General features: G+C 50.2%; 1 protein-coding gene across 1 annotated transcript in view; it reads left to right on the forward strand.

Annotated features, from left to right (window-relative positions):
* The first annotated feature begins 1,013 nt into the window (after positions 1 to 1,013).
* DAPK1 (death associated protein kinase 1) overlaps positions 1,014 to 16,211 on the forward strand; it is a 171,684-nt gene continuing 156,486 nt past the window's right edge. The window contains exons 1-2 of the mRNA XM_082697211.1: positions 1,014 to 1,205; positions 2,056 to 2,225. Of these exons, the coding sequence (XP_082553337.1) occupies positions 2,164 to 2,225 (62 nt within the window). The 5' untranslated portion in view covers positions 1,014 to 1,205; positions 2,056 to 2,163. The remainder of the gene's footprint in view (positions 1,206 to 2,055; positions 2,226 to 16,211) is intronic.

Raw genomic sequence — 16,211 nt, forward strand, 5'->3', positions numbered from 1 at the left:
AGATCTCTGTGTGGTGGTCTCTGTGTAGACCAGCACACTCTTCAGAGACATAAGGCAAGCCCCAACCGTAGTGCTATATTTTCTAGTTAAAAAGTAAAAGGTGAAATTAATTTTAATAATAGATTATAGTTAACTCAGTATATCCAAAATACTATCATCTGAACATGTAGTTATTAAAAAAAAAAAATCCACGAGATACTTTTCATTCTTATTTCTATACCCAGTCTTGGAATCCAATGTGCATTTCACACTTCTTGAACACTTCATTTGGGACTAGCCACTTTTCAAGCCTATACCATATTGAAGAGCACACATAAGCCCTTTGTTTCTATTGCTCATTGGTCCTCTGAGACCTCAATCTTTTCTCTGTTTGCATACCTTCTTATCATTCAGATCTCAGCTCAAAACACCTATTCTGGAGAGGAAAGACAAGTAAATTCGACCCACTCCCTCCCTGCTCTCCTCTTTCCCATTCTCCTGTGTTACTGTCTTCCTAGACCTGAGCTCTTCTGAAATGGTCTCACTCATTTGCTTACATATTTCTTTTCTATCTTCTCCACCAGAATGTAAGTTTCACGAGGGCAGGGATTTTTAAAAATTTATTTTGGTCTCTTGAGTTCCCGGGGCCGAGCACCGTGCCTGGCACATGCCAGGCGCTCAGGACACATTTCGCTGGAGGAAGGAGTCGCATTTCTCTGGAACGCGGCGGAAGGGGGCAGCCGAGCGGCGTGCACAGGTGGGGCGCCCACGACGCGCGCGGCGCTCCCTCGGCTCCAGGGTGGGTGTGGGTGAGTGGGTGTGGGTGAGTGGGTGTGTGCGGGGGTGTGCGCGGTAGAGCGCGCCAGCGAGCCCAGAGCGCGGAGCTGGGAGGAGCAGTCGGCGCTGCGCAGAAAACGCAGCGCCCGCCGGGCCAGGCAGCTCGGAGGTGGGTGGGCCGTGCCGCCAGCCCGCCCGCGGGGTCCCCATTGGCCGCCTGCCGGCCGCCCTCCGCCAGGAAGGCGGCGAGGAGCCGAGGGGCTGCTCCCGAGCCGGAGGGGGAGCGCCCGACCAAGCCGACGCCGGGGCGGACGCGTGGGATCCGCGCCCCCCCCCCCCCTCGCTCCCTCCCCGCGCTCCCGCCGCCGCCCGGCTCGACTCCGGCGCTGGCGCCCTCGGTCGGCCTCCGATAGCTACGGAGGGACCCGGGCAGCTCCCGGGCGCCCGGGGTGAGTGGCCGCGCGCGCGCTTCCCGGCCCCTCCCGGGCCCCGCCGCCTGCTTTTGCTTTCGCGGCGGCAGCGCCGCGGGGTTTGCCGGGGCAGCGCCCAGGGCAACCGGGAAGGCCCAGAAGGGGGCGGCTGGACTGCGGGGAGAAATGGGGCCGCAGCCTGGAGGCTCCCCCTGCCCCGAGGGCTGGGTGGGAACAGGTGGCGCGGGCCGGGCCGGGCGCTTTGTGTCGGGGCGCGGAGACCGGGAGCGGGCGACCGCGCCTCCCTCGGCAGCTCCCTTTCCTCCCCTGCTCCCCCGGGCGGCCGTACGCCGGGTCGGCCGGGTAACGGGGCGGGAGTCGCCTGGAATGTGCCTCTGGGGACTGCCTGGCTCGAGGGAGGAGCGGGGGTGGCCGCGGCGGCCGGGGAGTGCGGGAGCCGAGAGGTGGTGCGGGGGCCGCTGTGCCGCCGCAGGCCGGAGGGGGATGCTTCCAGCGAGGCGCGTTCCGCCGGGGCGAGGGCTTCATTCTCCCGCGGCGCTCCCGGAGGTGGGGAGCTGGGTGGGCGTGCGTGTGTGGAGAGAGGGGAGGCGGGGAGGCCAGTCACTTCCGGAGCCGGTTCCGATCCGCGCCGAGCGCCCTGCTTTCGCCGACGCGGACCTCGGGGTGCGGTTGTGCCCGGCTCCACGCGCGCGCTGGCGATGCGGGGCCGGGGGACGTCCCTGGCGCGGGTTTAACAAAGGGTGCGCTTCTCCACCCGGCGGGGCGGGGCAGCCGGGCAGAGGTGGTCCTTGGGAGGGGCTCTTAGCTGGGGAGGACTCCTTCGTTTTCGGGTTATCATTGTATTATTATTATTGCTATTATTTTAAAGGACTGGAGACTGATGCATGAGGGGCCCACGGAGGCGCAGGAGCGGTGGTGATGGTGTGGGAAGCGGAGCTGAAGTGCGCTGGGCTTTGGTGAGGAGTGACAGTTTATCATGACTGTGTTCAGGCAGGAAAACGTGGATGATTACTACGACACCGGCGAGGAACTTGGCAGGTACGGGGGGGGGGCGGGGGGGGTGCCCGAAGCGCATGCTACTGGGTTGTGCGAATGCATAATATTGGGGACAGTGGGCGGTAGACAAACGCAGTTTGAATCAGGCGGCTCCCTCTCCCTTCCAAGAGATGTGCAAATTATAGAGAAGAGTTGCTAGCCCAGCGCGTCCTGGGGTCCAGAAATAAAGCCAATAATCCAATGGTCTGTGATGGAAGAGGCAATTTCAGTGCTAGATTATGCTGCATACGGTATTGATCAAGACCCCTGGACGGGAACAGATTTAATTGTCTGCAGTAATTCTTGTCAGCTTTTGCAGTTCCGAGATGAGGCAAAAGCTTAGTAAGATATATTTGCATCTGGTGTTAGGTCTTGTATGTGACTTGAACAGCGTACCGACGAATTAGTAGGATTTAAAATATTTATGCTTTCTCTCTTTGGATTTTCAGAGTAACGCAAGTATGGGTAGGTCATATATGGCGACTTGCCCGATGTTGGTGTTGGGTTGGATTTTGAAACTTCCTCCAGCCAGAGATTTAATTACCCCGTTGGTGTTCCTTGTTGCTTTGGTTTCCTTTACAATGTTAAATTTGTAGCAGATAAAAGACCGAGAGTCTAATATGGCTATCTGGATTCAGAGCATTACTTCCATTGCTTGCGGGAGCTGTGACTCTGAGGGCAAAGTCGTTCAGTTTCTGGTGAACAAAGAATGATTATTTTGAGGCGGCTCAGTTTCCCCTTGACTGGTTATTTGACAGGATGTGTTGAGCTCTGATCTAAGTAGCACGAAACCCAGTTTTCACACCTAAATTCAGGCTCAACATAAGGATTTGATTTTAGTGGGTATGTTTTGAGTGAACGATCTTGAAACAAACAGAAAGAGTGTATTTACTTACACTTGTATCAAAATATGTATTTTTCCATATTCACCTGATGTCCCGATCCTAAGCTTTTTTTTTTTTTTTTTTAAAGAAGGAAATTCAAAAGCACCCACACCCTAGGTGTGGGAAATGGGAATTTCCAGTGTGGAGCTTAACAACAATTTTTTACAAGTTCAGATAAGAATGGGGAATAAAAGTCATTTTAAAAAGGATTTTAGTTAGTTATTTGACAGAGAGAGGCATAGCGAGAGAGGGAACACAAACAGGGGGACGGGGAGAGGGAGAAGCAGGTTTCCACTCCCCAACAGGGAGCCGGATATAGGGCTCAATCCCAGGACCCTGGGATCATGAGAAGACAGACACTTAACTGACTGAGCCATCCAGGAGCCCCTAAAAGCCATTTTTAAAAAAAGATTTTATTTATTTATTTGACAAAGAGAGAGAGATCACAAGTAGGCGGGGGGGGGGGGGGGGGGGAGTGTGGGGAAGGCAGGCTCCCCGCTGAGTAGAGAGCCCTTGATCCTGGATCGCAGAGATCAAGACCTGAGCTGAAGGCAGAGGCCCAACCCACTGAGCCACCCAGGCGTCTCTAAAAGCCATTTTTAAAAGGTTACTGTAGCAAAGTATTTCTGTATGTGTTTAATACCAACTCAGGATGTCACTGAGAGCCTGAATTTAGGAGGAGCTTATGATATATTGGAGATTTTCTGAGGGAATAAGGAAGAAGGAAAGTTCTGAAAAATCATATTTCACGGATATGTTTAAGATTAAGGTTTAAGGGTGTGTGGTTAAAGTACTTGTTTTAACTAGAATTAAATCACTTTATTCCTGTGGTTTTCAGCAAAGCGAGTGGTATATGGAGTTTTCCTTTGAGTTTCCCCACTGGGAAAAAAATGGTGAAAAAATATATTTTAATTCCGTTTGTGTAGTGTGGCCTCATTATATAAATTCTCTTAGAAAGAGGGGTGATTAAAATTAGGTGAGCCGATTGCTTTATGGATTAAGTATATGACCTTATTTTCAGTAAGATCTTTTGGTAGAATTATGTGTTATGAGAAAGAAAGAAAAAAAACCCCGAAGTCTCCCTAAGGCTGGTGGGGGGGGGGTTGTGATCTTCACTTAGTGGGCGAGATGACAGGCCCTCTGCCTCTGAGCTGGGAGGTAGCGTGCCCCGTTCTCACTACATTTAGCTTTGACTTTTGTCTTGGTCTTCGTTTCTGTGTAGAACTTTCTCCCCACCACGTAAGGCTAATTGACACCTCGTTGATGGGCTGATTTAATTTGTGTGACCTGTGGATTTAGGAGAAAGGGCTCTGAGAAACTGGGAGTTGGGGGGTTTTAAAATAAAATATATATTCCATCCGTCCGATACAGCTGCTTTTGCTTTGCCTGAAAATGAGGAAAATGGTTGATTTAAGGGGGAAGTGTTTTTTTTTTTTCTTTCCCAAGCCCTGCGGTTTTTACATCTGCCTTGGAAATAACCACTTCCTGAAAACAAGTCCTGAGCTAAGATAGAGATGCAGGAAAGAGCACAGAAATGGAAATGCGCAGATGAGGAGCACAGATGCAGGGCCCTTGTGAGCAGTGAGTTATGCCCAGACCTGTGTACATTCTACACTTGACCGGCATGTCTTTAGGAGTCATCGAAATAATAGGTACTCTTTTCGCTTATGCATATGCTGAGACCAAGTCCATAGCCAGAGGAGGTGAGATGGGTGCACTCGATATTATTACTATTATTGCTTTACTTTTAGGAAAATCAATAGAGTACCTTATGTACTGTGTGGACTGCCCAGGACTGCCATAAAAGCTCTCTGTTCCTGTAAAGAACTTTATAAAGTACTCTGATTGTCGCACTAATGATCCAGCAGACAGACCCTTGGGCAGAGATCCTGGTTCAAAATCTGGCTCTGCAACTTGCTAATTACTTTGAGTAAGTCCCTTACCCTCTCTGACCCTCAGGATCTTCATTTTTTTGTTGTTGTTGTTAAAGATTTTATTTATTTATTTATTAGGCACAGAGAGAGATCACAAGTAGGCAGAGCAACAGGCGGGGGGCGGCAGATTTCCCATTGGGTAGGGAGCCTGATGCGGGTCTCCATCCCAGGACCCTGAGATCATGACCTGAGCTGAAGGCAGAGGCTTAACCCACTGAGCCACCCAGGCTCCCCTCGGGATCTTCATTTTTAAAGCAAGTGGCCTACGGGTGCCTGGCTAGCTCAGTCAGAAGAGCATGTGACTCTTGTTCTCTGGGTTGTGAGTTTGAGCCCCGTGTTGGGTGTACACATTACTTAAATAAATACATAAAAACTTAGAAAAAAATAAAGTGAGAGGCTCAGTGCTTATGTTGTGGCTGTTTTGAAAATCACATAGTCTAACACATGTAGAAGTATTTTAATCCGCAGTGAAGCATTTAACCAAGGGAGATATTATCTGCAGGACTGACTGACACATGTGCGTGTTTCAGGTAGGCTAATAACTTGGCCTGCAAGTCAATTTTTGTTCAGCCTTCTGTTTGCCAATTTTGTGAATGGAGGTCTTCTGGGAAAAGGGTCATGTGCGGGGAGGCACGTTGATGTTGCCCTTGGCCTCCCCACTCTGAGTCCAAACTCCTGTCATGAGCAACACCCCCCCTTTAGAAGACTGTTTCGTGAGTCTTCAAATTTGTGTTGACTCCAGGAGGCCCTTTGGGGTCTCACTCTCCATCCATAAAGCACTGCTTCCATCCCCTGGAGTGATTTCTGGGAGGGGTTCTTGTGAACCGAGCTCTAATAGCTGGGTCAGTTGTAACCCCACGGGGTACCCTCGCCACTCTTAGCAGCTGGAGCAGGCTGGCTTGTCCCGCCCTTGGGCTCCCCTTACATGAACCCCTTAGGTTCAGCCTAACACGGGAGCCTTCTGGACATCTCGCTGAGCACCGCTTTCCTCTCCCGCCGTCTGACCTCACATGATCTTAAGACCAGGGCCCTGCCTCCTGAAGACCTTCCCTCCACAGTGAGTTCTCCTTCAGACTTGCTGTCTTGAAGCACTCCGCTCTGCTGGTAGGCGACCACAGACTGTTGTGCCGTGCTGGGTCCTTGCTTTGTGCTGTCATTATTCTCTTGCTTCTCGTGGCCCGCCGGAGCGCTCCTTGTGGTGAGTGAGCTCCGTGGTCTTTTCTTCCCAGGGCATGCAGTGCGCTGTGTAACACCGAGCGACATCTGCAGTCAAATGCTCTACCCCTGAGCTACACCCCCGCCGAGCGACATCTGGATCAGTGCCTGGACAAGCCATGCGGGTGGCCAGGTGTTGCGTTGGGACCATGATGGGGATTTAAGACCTAAATTACGATGCAAGTGCTCATGCTGATAAGAGAGGCAGTGTGCGGTGTGAGACAGTCTCGGGACACTCATTTGGAAAGTGGGGGGACACCTATCTTTATAAGGTGTTGTGGGAATGAGACACTGTGGCTGTCAACACCTGACACGCTGTCCCTGCCTGAGGTATTATTTTTAATAACCTGTTGTCCCATCCCAATGTTTCCCACATTGTAGAGTCATTGTTTAGGTGATTACCTGCTTTCCTCACAGGTCGTCCCAGGGCTGTGACCTTGGACTTGCTCATGGGTGTGTATCTCTAAGACCAACTTTGATACTCATCAGTAGGGGCTCAGTAAATGCTTGTTGATGGGATGAATAAATTGTTGTGTGTGAAGCACTGTGAACACACACACACACACACACGTGCACACATGCACGTACGTGCGTATGGCCCTCAGTAAGGGATGACCCTGGTGGGGGATGAGCTTAGGAGGTCAAGGGCTGTGACTCCTAAGAGTGGAAACTGCTCTTCCGTTTGTGTTCTCTGTGCCTGGACAGTAATATGCACCGCAGCCAAAATGTCCAAGCCCAAGGTCCGTTTTAAACGAAACAAAGTGGAGCTAGATAATTTACATCCATTCGGATGGTGGCTGGAAGCTTAATAATTCAAATTTAAAACTTTCTCATTCTGGCATACGATCCATAGGCATTTTAATTGAAGTAAGGCTTTGTCCGAAACTCCAGGAGTCAGCATATGTCTTTGATTTGGTTTGCTGCGGATCACTGGGTCGGTTCGTGGAGTCACGGCGGTCCTGCGTGGCTGTAAGGACGAAAGACATCCTGGCCTGTTTTCCCTTTGGAAGGGGCGATCTCAGGCCCACCTGGCTGGCTGTGAGATCATCCGTAGGACTGTGCTGAATGTGATTTTTTGTATTTGCCTTTCTGTTTCCGTGCGCCCTCACATGTTTCCTCTGATAGGAGAGGCTGCAAAGTTTTAAGAGAGATAAGGTTCAAATAGATGCATTAGAGGTGATGTTCAGTGATTTTTTTTTTTTTTTTTTTTAGTTGAAGTGTAGTCGACACACAATGTTACATTCATTTCAGGTGTACAACATAGTGATTGACAGCTCTGTGTGTTATGGTATGCTCACGGGGGTGGCTGTCCTCTGTCACCCACTGTACAACACCATTATGGCATCATCGACTACATTCTGCACTCAGTGACTGTGAATTCTGTGCATTTTAGGATGGTCTAATCATGATCTTCCAGCCTGTGAAGGGAGGGCACAGTGATGGCGGTTGGGGGGCAGTTTGGCTGGATGCTTGCTTGCCAGCACCGGGAAGGCATCCCTGGACCACCCAGGCGGGCATCATTTAGGTCCAATGGGGCCAGAAACATAGAGGGTTGAGGTTTTATTGCTGGGGAGCTGAGAAGCAAGAGGCTGACTCTTCAGTTCCCCCATTCCCTGTTACCCCAGGCCTGTATTTTACCAAGCCGCTTGGAAACCTAAGGCCCCATAACACTGGCTGCCTCTCCAAAGCCTTGGAAAACACACAGCAGGCTCACAGAGATGGGTGCTCAGATTAATTCCAGGAATTACATATGGAGGTTTTAGAAGGGGAGGTGACAGGGTCAATACGTTCTCTGACCTTCTAGCAAAGTTGTGATCCCTCAAAGCCAAAGACTATTTCCTCCCAGGCGGAGTGGGGCTGAGGAGGGCATCTGGGTGGAGAGGCACAGACATGTGTCGCCGGATACCCTTGGAGAGGGTATGGTGGGAGGGCAAGGCCCACGCCCGGTGAGCTACAAGGTCAGTCACGTCATCTGACCTCTTTGAAGGCTCCCTGTCTTCCTACAGGGAGATGTGTTACCAGCTTTCACCCTGAATTCTAGGCAGCTGCTGTGTGTACCTACGCAAGCCAGGTATTTTGTATGAATGCAATAAAACATGATTTTAGCAGAAGCCTATTACTGATCATGAGATGAAGAAGCCACATCCTGGTGGAAAGGATGGGCATGCCTTAACGAAGACCCCTCTGCACCCGGACCTGGAAGAAGCTGGGAGTCATCTGTGGGTCCTCCCCTCCCATTTCATCCGGTCAGTGCTTAGACAGGGCCGGTGTCTCAAGCACCTGGTTAGTAGGTAGCAAGAGGTGGGCCCGAACCTGGCCAGGCCTGCTTCGAATGTTCTTTACACTAGTTAGGATTTGGCAAGATATTTGAGAGAGGTGACCTGGGAAGCCGGCTACTGCCAATCCATTTTTAATATCTGCCTTGGAGACGGTGGTTAGGAGCAGCTAGTAGCCAACTTCCCTGAAGGCTAGATTCTTCCCCCCAGCCAGATGCTTACTCTGAGCTCAGAACTCTCCTGGCCACTTTCCTGCACACAGAAACTTCTTTTGTTTTCCCTTGTGCCCCACAGTTATGAATGATGTTCGTGTGTGGCATGGTTTGACCCAACTCCCCAAGTTAATAGTTTAGCTTTTTAGAAAGTTCACAGAACACTCTTCGTATTACTGAACCTTTGAGTAACATCATATGTGAGAGTCACGGCTCTGCCCGGTGGGCCATCCCCTAAGTGACAAAGTATTTCGTGTTTCACGAAGTAGCGCTAGTCTATCTGGGGTAGGGCTGCTGTGCCGTTGCCTGAGCCTTTATGTGGAAGGCAATACTTAATTGTTTTGCCTTGGTTTATTGAGGTAGATTATCACAACAGAAAGCCTCATCTTTCAGCCTTGAAAGAGATGATATGACAGTATAATTATTTATAGTAAACCCAATTTATCACTTTATTAACATTCTAAATGAATTCCTTTAAATGGGCAGTTGGGAGAGAGAAAAAGGAGGGAAAAAATTGCCATCCAGTTTCTTCTACAATATCTAAATGGGATTGAACATCTGGGTCTGTGTAATAAATCTTTCTTAGGTAACCCATCTCGCTTATTATCTCTCTCTTTTTAGGTGACGTTAGAAGCAAGTATGGCTTACAGGTCACACTGTGGTCACTTACGTGTCATGTTACCTCCCCCTGAGAAATGACCATGGGGCTCACCCCCCTGTTCTACGACCTTTCAAGTGTGAGCTTAAGGAATTTTATTCAACTGTATATGTTCAGAGATGTCAGGACAGGAGGTGGGGTGAATGTTGTAGATTTTTTTCCCTTTATACACACATTCAACTTTGGATGATGAACATAATGTTTGAGCAAATGAATGCTGGAAACTGCTGATCTCTGGTGTTTGAAAAGTTTTTATTGATGGTTTTCAGCTGGGAAATTTGGCTCTGAGTGTGGCCTCTCTTTGGGGACATATTTTCTGTCAAAACTACCTAATTATTGTTATTATGATCTAATGTGATGAACGAGGCTGGTTTCTCTCAAGTAGTATGGATATTGTAAGTGTTCACCTGCAAGGAATGAGCTAATTTCCATTCTTTCCTGTAGTTCAAGAGCTCTTTCTGCAACTCGGCGTTTCCTGCCTTTGAAACCACGCACAGTTTTCTTTGTAACTTAAAAAATCGGGAGTTTTGAGACCTTACTTCCATCTTCCGTGCTCATGTTGCAGGCCCGTGAGGGTAGAATTTTCCAGTTGAAAAATAAATGTAAGGGGCCCGTGGATGGCTCAGTGGGTTAAGCCTCTGCCTTCCGCTCAGGTCATGATCTCAGGATCCTGGAATGGAGCCCCGCATCGGGCTCTCTGCTCAGCAGGGAGCCTGCTTCCTCTCTCTCTCTGCCTGTCTCTCTGCCTACTTGTGATCTCTGTCTCTGTCAAATAAATAAATAAAATCTTAAAAAAAGAAAAAGAAATGTAGGGAAAATAAGCAGTGCCCCTTTTTCGATCTGTATGAAAAGGAATAGCTCTTCCTCAGCCTGTGAGCAGGCTGCATGTGCAGAGGGTAGGTAGGACTTGGGTGAGGCAAGGAACAAGAAGGAGGGATCTGTAGGGACAAAGAGGGAGTGGCTTGGGGCAGAAGAGATCAGTCGTTGCAGCTGACTGAGGCCTTTGCTGCCCACCCTCCTCCGAGAAGTTCCTTTGCCTCATCTGTGCGGAGCTCCAGTTTTTTTGTTGTTGGTGGTAAGCAGTCTGTAGTTTCTAGGTAAGCAGTGTAGGTATGTATGTGTGTCTCAGACGCTGTCGAGAAAAGACTTTGACCAGCCGGCTGCTGATGTCTGAGATGCTGACTCGTACGTGATACACAGAGGAGCTCTCTGTAGAAATTTGGTAAGCAAAACCCAAACCCAATCCGCTAACTGGTCACTTGCTACCTTACAAATGCCATTTTATTGGGATATAAATCAGTATAATTTGAAAGCAGAGCCTGCCCGGGGTTTCTCCTGTACACCTGGGGCGTGATTATACAAAGCTGTCTCTCTAAATATTGTCTTTGCCACTCAGAGTATCTAGAATCAGCATGTGAGCTGTTGTCCTTGAAGCCAGAAACTTCTACCGAGTTAGTCCTCAGGAGCTCGTCTGGCTCCTGCTGAGCACGGGTTAGCTTTCTTACCCTCTCCCGGCGCAAGTGCTATGGCACTGGGCTGCTCTGGGCGAGGCCGGGCTGACTTCAGGCCCTCCCGCTCCTTTTTCTCCCAGATGTCATGTGTCCAACATTGTGCCGCTGGAAGCTGTCATCCCATCTGGACGTGAGCCTATCAGGTGACCACTTGGTATCCTATTCTTGGCATTTCTTTGTAATCCGAACAAGCTTTGGGATAGCTGGAGGATATTTACAGTTTTCCCTTCGAGAACTGGTGAGGGCTGGCCCTATGTACCACCCTGTATTTTCCCTCATGTAGGGCTGGCTCAGTTGTCTGGGAGAGGAGGTGGGTGAGTACAAGCAGAATATTTTCCAGGATAAAGTTTTATCAGTCTATACTCTCCCCACCGCTCTCTTGATGCAGTGCTTGGCAAATACAGCAGTGGGCAGGCCTCAGCGTGGTGTGTGTGGAAGTGTGAAGTCCCTGGGTTTGGCCGAATGTGATCCCGGGGTTGAACGAGCATGTCCTGTTTTGTGAATATCGCTGACTTGTAGGGACCACCCTGTGTAGGTCTCATCTCCTCTTCAGAAGCACTGTTCTCTCTCTGATGAAGATAATTTTAAGAAAGTCATCTACATGAGAGAAGAGCGATCGCCTGGAGAAATGACCTGGAGTGGCAGCCCGTGCCTTCTCCAGAGCATGTCCCCGGCTGGTCCACCAGGAAGCCTGTCTTCCTTGGTTTCTGTATTCCTTAACAATTCGGAATGAAGAAGCAGCCACTTGGTGTGCTTGCGCAACTGGGTTCTGCCTGTGATTCTCCACTCTCCCTATGGATTGTGCGTTTTCTGAGTAGAGAACGTGGCTTCTTATGTCACTTCTCTTGGGTGGGATTAAGGTAAGCACACAGTAGGTCTTACTTATTTGCTTAATGAAGGTACATATGCAGAAATTAGAATATGGTTCAGAGCTTTGGACCCAAATCCCTGATTCCACAATGCATCAGCTGTTACCTTGGGAAACTCACTGGATTCTGTTTTTTCATCCATTAAATGGGAACAGCAATCATACTTGTCTCCCAAGTTCGCTGTGAGATTGTAGGTAATGTGTGTAAAGTGCTTGGACTGGTACCAGGCATAGAGTAAATGCTTAAGAAATGGTGGCTGGTTAACAAGATGGAGAGGGTGAGAAGGACCAAGGGAGAGGGCACTATATGACATGCTTCTGAATCTCTGTGACAGGACTGTCCCTTGTCTCCATTCGTTCCTCCTGGACACCTGGCAGTGGGGTGGGGGGTAAGGGTTCACTCCTTAGTTCTCTTCTTCCGCCTTCTCTTCTCCATTCTCTTCTATCTTCGACTCAGCCTGCAGGATGGGCTCACTCTGCCAGGCTCGACTTTGTTCATCTGATAGTTTATCTGATCCATCCTTGTAGGCGTGCCTGCCCCTTGCTGGTGGGCACCGACACAGGACTCGGTTTATGTGCTGGGCTCCCTCAGCAAGTTGGCCTCATGTTGTGGTAAATGGCTCTTGGAGTTCCTGGGAAACAAATAAGGAATTTAGCTGGGCATTCAAAAGTGGGCTGCTGGGGCGTGTGGGTGGCTCAGTCGTTAAGTGGCTGCCTTCGGCTCAGGTCAAGATCCCAGGGTCGTGGGGTTGAGCCCTGCATCAGTCACCCTGCTCAGCGGGAAGCCTGCCTCTCCCTTTGCACTTCCCCTGCTTGTGTTCCTTCTCTTGCTGTTTCTTTCTCTGTCAAATAAAGAAATAAAATCTTAAAAAAGAAGAAAAATGTGGGCTGTTGGGGATAAGATACCATCTTGAAAGTCCACCCAGGGATGCCCGGGTGGCTCAGTGGGTTAAGCATCTGCCTTTGGCTCTGGTCATGATCTTAGTGTCCTGAGATCAAGGCCCCCATCGGGCTCCCTGCTCAGCGGGGAACCTGCTTCTCCCTCTGCCCCTCCCCCTGCTGGTGTTCTCTCTGTCTCTCTCAAATAAATAAAATCCTTAAAGAAAAGAAAAAAAAGAAAGAAAGAAAGAAAAGAAAAGAAATTAAAGAAATTCCATCCAGATGCCATGGGAAGAGGGAGGGAGAAGCTTCTGTTAAGGAGGTTTATGGAAAGAGATGTGTCCAGGGAAGCCAGGTGTCAGCTGCTCAGAAATGCTCCGAGGGTTAGCCCTCCTGGCATTTACTGGGAACCCGGGACGTGTCAGCATGCAGATTCAGCTTTCCTGTGCTGTCCTTGAGTTCCCGAAAAGCCTATTTCATTTTTCTAGCTGCTTTTTAAGTTAAAAGTAGTCCTAAGCCGCCAGAGAAGACCCCAGGCATTTGATCAGAGGCACAAACCACTGCTTTTTGTCACAGATCTTTATGGAAAAAGAGGTCTGCAGTGAGTGTGCGGGCCCCCGAGTTCCTGAGCAAGACGAGTTTGCCTCAGAACACAAGACCTGTGGCAGAGCCGAGCCTCCGTTTAGCTCTGACACGTACTGATTTAAGATGTGAAAATGAGTGTTTGGCGAAGCCCAAATTGCCCGTGCCAAGAAAAGCCTATTAGGTTGGTGACTGAAAGACTGAATTGTTAGGACTCACTTAATGGCCGGGAGGCTCTGCCCGGTGCTGGGAGTGAATGCCCACTTACACGCTGGAGTGCCCGTCCTTATTCCCCTGGGCTGGGGTCTCGTTGGTGCAGGGAACATGGCTGCTGCCCAAGAGGCCACTTTTAAAGGGCGATGCCTTATTCTGCAGGCCCATTGAGTGGATAGCTTTAGTTTATGAAAGTGACATTAAATGCTCACAAATTTGTAAAGGAAAATACTTGGAAGCTGGATCTAGAAGGTGAGTTCAGATGAAATGTCAGGGAACGGCGTAGTGACTATAAACAGGCCACATAAGTGGACCGTGAAACAAAACTGTCGCGTGAGCCGTATTATCTGTTCATCGTCTCTTCCTTCCCCCGGGCTTGGCTGGACATGCAAGGGGCCCAGCACTCGTTTGACTTAATCTCAACAAGTTTCCAACCATGCAGAGTGGACGGACTTTGCACAACCAATGATAATAGAAAGCCCAAGTAAGACGTGAGAGAAACCAAGTAACAGAAACCCGTTTTTGGAGTTTGGGCAGGGAACGGTCATTTGGACCTAGAGGGGTCATTGGTTTTTTTTCATTCATTTATTCAGATTCTTGTGGGGATGTAATAATGTAAGCGGGTGGGTACCTGAGCGGCTGAGTGTGTCCGTGTGTCTCTGTCCCTATATTCCCGGGAAGCAAGTGGAAATCTGGTGTGAAGTGGGAGACCAGGAAACAGATTTTCGGGGAACCTCTCTAGGCCGGGAGCTGGAGGTAGGTATTGTTACCCACATTTTACAGATCAGAAAACTGAGATTCAGGAAGATCTCGCCCTTGGATAATGTGTATAAAATAGCAGAGGGACCATGGGATGCCCAAACCGCTAAGCAGTGTCTAGAAATTGGGTGGTGGGCGGCGCAGCTCACTTTGTGTACTGTGCCTTGGTCACCATCTTGGGAGGGAGGTTTAAAGAACTTTATTTATTTATTTTTAAGATTTTATTTATTTAGAGAGGCAGGCAGAGAGAGAGGGGGAAGCAGGCTTCCTGCTGGCCAGAAAGCCCGATGCAGGGCTGGATCCCAGGACCCTGAGATCATGACCCCAGCCGAAGGCAGAGGCTTAACCCACTGAGCCATCCAGGCTCCTTGAGTTTTAAAAAAACTTTTATGTTTTAAAAAAGTTTAAAAAAAAACCTTAAAACACCCATGAAACATCCAGCAGAAGGCCAGCTCCTCTAATACGTTCAGTGTAAGTTCACTGTGCTCCTTCGACACCAGGCATTTCTCCTGTGATGCTAGTGACCATTTGGTTGCTATCCTTCTCCGTCGTGGTGCTGTCTGGTATGCTGGGGGATGCTTAGCGGCGCCCCTGGCCTCCACCCACTGGATGCCTGTAGTGCCCTCCACCCCCCCAAGGTGTGACAACGCAAAATGTCTGTAAACATTGTTCCGTGATTGTTGAGGGGCACCCCCTCCCCACTTCCTGTTGAGAATGACTGGGCTCCGGGATCGAGACAGGGAAGAGTTGACTCACGGGCCCAAGGGTTGGAGCTGGTCATAGGTAAGCAGGATCCTGCACCCAAGGAGCAATGAAAATGCCCTTGAAGGAAGCTACTGAAATTGGTATCGAGAGCTGGGGAGTGAATGTGGCGGGCGGCCAGGTGGTGGGAGCAGGAGGTCTGGGGTAGGTGCTTTCCAGCATGCTGTCCGTGGAGCAGAAGGGTCTGCGTGTCCCAGAAGCCTGGCATGGGGCTGACAGTGAGGAAGACCTAGAGAGGCTGCTGGTCAGACTTCCAGATGCCAGGTGTTACTCCCTCCCTCGGCCGTGGGAGCTACCTGTGGCTAATGCCCCGGTTTGCGCTGTGCCCCTCCATGCTGACCAGGCTGCTGGGAGTCACAGCCAGGCTCCCCCTGCTGCCTGACCCTCGTCCACCCTGCTCACTCCCAGGGGAGGCTTTCTGCTCCTGTGTTGAGGACTCTGTTTTTAACCTGCTTAATAGGTATTGACCTTTTTTTTTTTTTTTTTTTTTTTTTTAATATACTGGTCACTAATTTTAAGTCAAAGCTAGAGAACTCCTACTTTTCTTTTCATTTCTTGTAGCCCCCGGTTTCTGCCTCTCTAGCGGAGTGGATGGTAGGGCATGCTGTGTGACCATGGGGGCCCCTATGGCTGAGTACTGGCTCCTAGATCCCTCCCTCCTAGCAGGGGCTTTTAAAGGTAGAAGGTCGGGTCTGGCGGCCTCCCTGACAGGAGGTGTGGCCAGTGCCCCGCCAGGGCTCCCAGATCCCTGGGGACAGGGGCACTAGTGGAGAAGTCACCTGGGGGACGCTTGCCAGTGGGGGAGGGTGTGAAAGGGCCATGGCTTGGGAGTGTTGTGGAAAAAGGAAATGTGTCCATCAGGGTGCTGGCAGGAAATGAGTCCACTCCCAAGGGTTCAGGCGAAGGTTATGGAATGGCCACGTATACAACAGTCTGGGGGTCTCATACCTGCTGAGGATGAGCTGGACCCCCGAGGAGAGCTACCAGCACACACCACTTCCCTCTCTTTCCCTCTAACCTCTTGCCAGCACCTCCCGTTAACCGCCTGCGGGGAGACCCAGTGATGCAGTCTGTGGCGGGCGGGGAGACAGCCACTGGCCTGGGCAGAGAAGAGTGAAGAATGCACTGGGGGTGCAGGTGAAGGTGGACACATGGAGGCGATGGAGGATAACCAGGAAAAGGACATCCATCGGTGGCAATGTGGACTGATGCTGGGCCTGTATGTCCCTGTTCCCC

This window comes from Mustela nivalis (genome assembly GCF_964662115.1).
Source record: "Mustela nivalis genome assembly, chromosome: 13".
Lineage (NCBI taxonomy): Eukaryota > Metazoa > Chordata > Mammalia > Carnivora > Mustelidae > Mustela > Mustela nivalis.